General features: G+C 37.5%; 1 protein-coding gene across 1 annotated transcript; it reads left to right on the top strand. All coding sequences in view use genetic code 12, as the record gives it.

The window, feature by feature from the left end:
• Positions 1–1108: 1108 nt before the first annotated feature.
• Positions 1109–2782, top strand: OFI1 (Ofi1p; the record flags this gene model as incomplete). The annotated part of the gene is made up of 1 exon (XM_002549278.1): positions 1109–2782. A coding segment is annotated over one exon (1674 nt), but the record flags the coding sequence as incomplete, so codon positions are not given.

The raw sequence follows: 2782 nt of genomic DNA, 5'->3' as shown, positions 1-2782 counted from the left end.
ATCATAGACATCATTATTTCCATAAAAGGATATACAGAACCACCTAAATATTTCTCCACAGATTATATTTTGCCCAGTACTTTTGACTACTACATATTACCAACAACAACATCATCATACTCGCATTTAATTTGTCTAAGGCAACTACGAGTTCATTTTTCTTTTTGGTCTTGTTAATTTAGCATAGGTCGCGTCTTCTAAACAGTAGTTCACGAATTCACAAATTGATAAATTACACATATCCATATTTCCACAAATCCACAAATCCATTTTTCCACTTTTCCATTATCATTAAGATTTCTTGGAGAGAAGAGAAATTTTCATTTTTAGTTTGGTTTTTCAACTCGTTTCCTTTGTTTTTTTTCTTTTTCTTTTCTTTTTTTTGTTCATTTCATTTTCTTTTTTATTACAACAGTCACATTTTTCAATTGAAGATCAGTTCTACAATTTCCGGGTCATTGCTTTTCATAACACATCTCCAAATACTGTAAAAGAGAAAAATACACGTTGGTGGAATTAATTGTCAATTCATTTAAAACAATTATATCATATAACCAATTGAATAAACAAAGGGAAAGCAAAGAATCTCGCTTGAAACGGATTTACCTAAATTTGTTCTAATTCCGTCATCTTTTTCAGTCTAATTCAATTTTTCTCAGCAAAAGAAAAATTACACGGTTAACGAGAGTCAAAACAAATTAACCAGGGAACAAAAAAATCGAGGAATTAGAAGTAAAGGTCCTTTCTGAGGGAAACTAGAAAAGTACATCAAATATCAATCATAACATCCAAAATAGTTCAACTACTACTAATTTCAACTGGTTCTGTTGAAAGGAAGATCAAGAAGGGCGAATACTGGAAAAAAAGTGATAGACTGAAGAAGAAGAATAATAATAATAAAAATAATAATAGGAATAAGTTATACATTATCTAGTGAACAGAAACCGTTTGATCTTTGGGATAATCAAAATTATAGACAAGTATATTCATTTTATTAGAAGTTCACTGTGTTTTTATCTTATCTTAATTTACAAGATTGGGTCTTTCAATTTTGTTTAAACAACAGGTTTACTTATTCTTGGTTTGCATCTTCTTATTTGAATAAGAAATGGATTCGGGCAATAACCCACCTAAACATGATAAAACTACCGAGAATTTTGCCAAAAAGCCTACATTACCCCCAATTCAACAGTTAACTAATGGTCAAGTATTTGAACATAGAGAGAAAAATCGAGATAATCAATTGAGTTCTTCTTCTACTACTGGGAATCTACCATTGAATAATTCTTCTTCTGATGGTTCCATTTCTGATCAACATTACCATTCACAACAACAACAACAACAACAACAAGCTGTACTGAATTACCCAGTGATTCATACATCACTACCGCATCAACTACATACATCTCAACCAACACGGCTACTACCTATAGATGAGCACCATCCCCCGCAACCAAACTCCGAACCCCAGCAAAATCAGGAACAACTTCAAAGCCAACAATTGGTAACTGCTACTACTACTACTACTACTACAACAACAGGCAAATCCAGACCAAAATTAGTTAAAAAATATTTCTGCAAGATTTGTTCACAAGGGTTTACTAGAAAGCATAATATGGTCAGTCATGAGTTGATCCATTCTTCGTTAAAGCCGCATATATGCAAAGTATGCAATTTAAGATTTAGAAGAATTCATGATTTAAAGAGACACGAGAAATTACACACAGGAGAAAAACCATATGCATGTTCCAAATGTTCAAGACGATTTGCCAGGCCAGATGCCTTAACTAGACACCAAAATTCTGCAAATGCCTGTACTGGTTTAAGTGGTTCCACATATAAGCCTGTGATTGAAGGAGAAGATGGTAGTGCCAGTAATCTTAACCTTCGAGATTCATTTGATGCACCGGGTGAAGGGCATTCATTACAAAATTCAGGTGGGGTAGTAGAAGGGTCTTCAAGTGGAATTCACAAGAGACAAAAAAGTGCTGGAGATACAATTAAGGACGATAATCTAAATCCTCGTCCGCCGTTACCTGGTCATTCAACTTCTTTACCTCCTCAACCTCCATATATTGATCCCAATCATAGCTCAAGAGCCCCATTGCAACATTCCCACTCAACACCAGCAGCTCCGATGCCATACCAACCACCACCTCCTCCTCCTCCTCCTCCTCCTCCTCCACCTCCAGTGTCATCTCAATTACCTTCTTTCTCTCAACATGGTAATATCAACCCTAATAGTGGATCCCCTCCATTGCAACATCCCCCACCACCACAAGCTGCCCCTCCACATGGTCATCTTTTTCAACTGGTCCCTCCTTTGCAGACTCATATACCACAACCGCAAAGTCATTTGCCATATCATCCACATTTAATAGGAGGTGGACCCCCAACAGCTCAACCACCACATCATCCACCACCACCACCATCACAGCAACTTCATTATCAGGGTCAAACTCATTACCCACAATACCCCTATATATCGTATCCACATCATGCTTATCAGCCACAACAGAATGCAGCAATCCCCTCTTATCTGCCCCTGCACGGAAGTCCGGTTTCTGCACCCCCTCATCCAGCCGGACTTGACCAAGGACAATACCCCATGCCAATCACGCCTACTAATCAACTGCAGTCACAAAGTGCTCCTCCCTTTGTATCACATCGCATTCCATCAATTAGTGTTGGATCACCATCACAACCGATAGATTTACAGCAGCGATCGGCTACAACAACTACAGGGGATAGTCGAACTCCTAGTTCTTATAGACCTCATGGA

Source organism: Candida tropicalis (genome assembly GCF_000006335.3).
Source record: "Candida tropicalis MYA-3404 genomic scaffold supercont3.4, whole genome shotgun sequence".
NCBI lineage: Eukaryota > Fungi > Ascomycota > Pichiomycetes > Serinales > Debaryomycetaceae > Candida > Candida tropicalis.
Note: the sequence above shows the minus strand (reverse complement) of the source record. Positions and strands in the feature narration are given on the sequence as shown.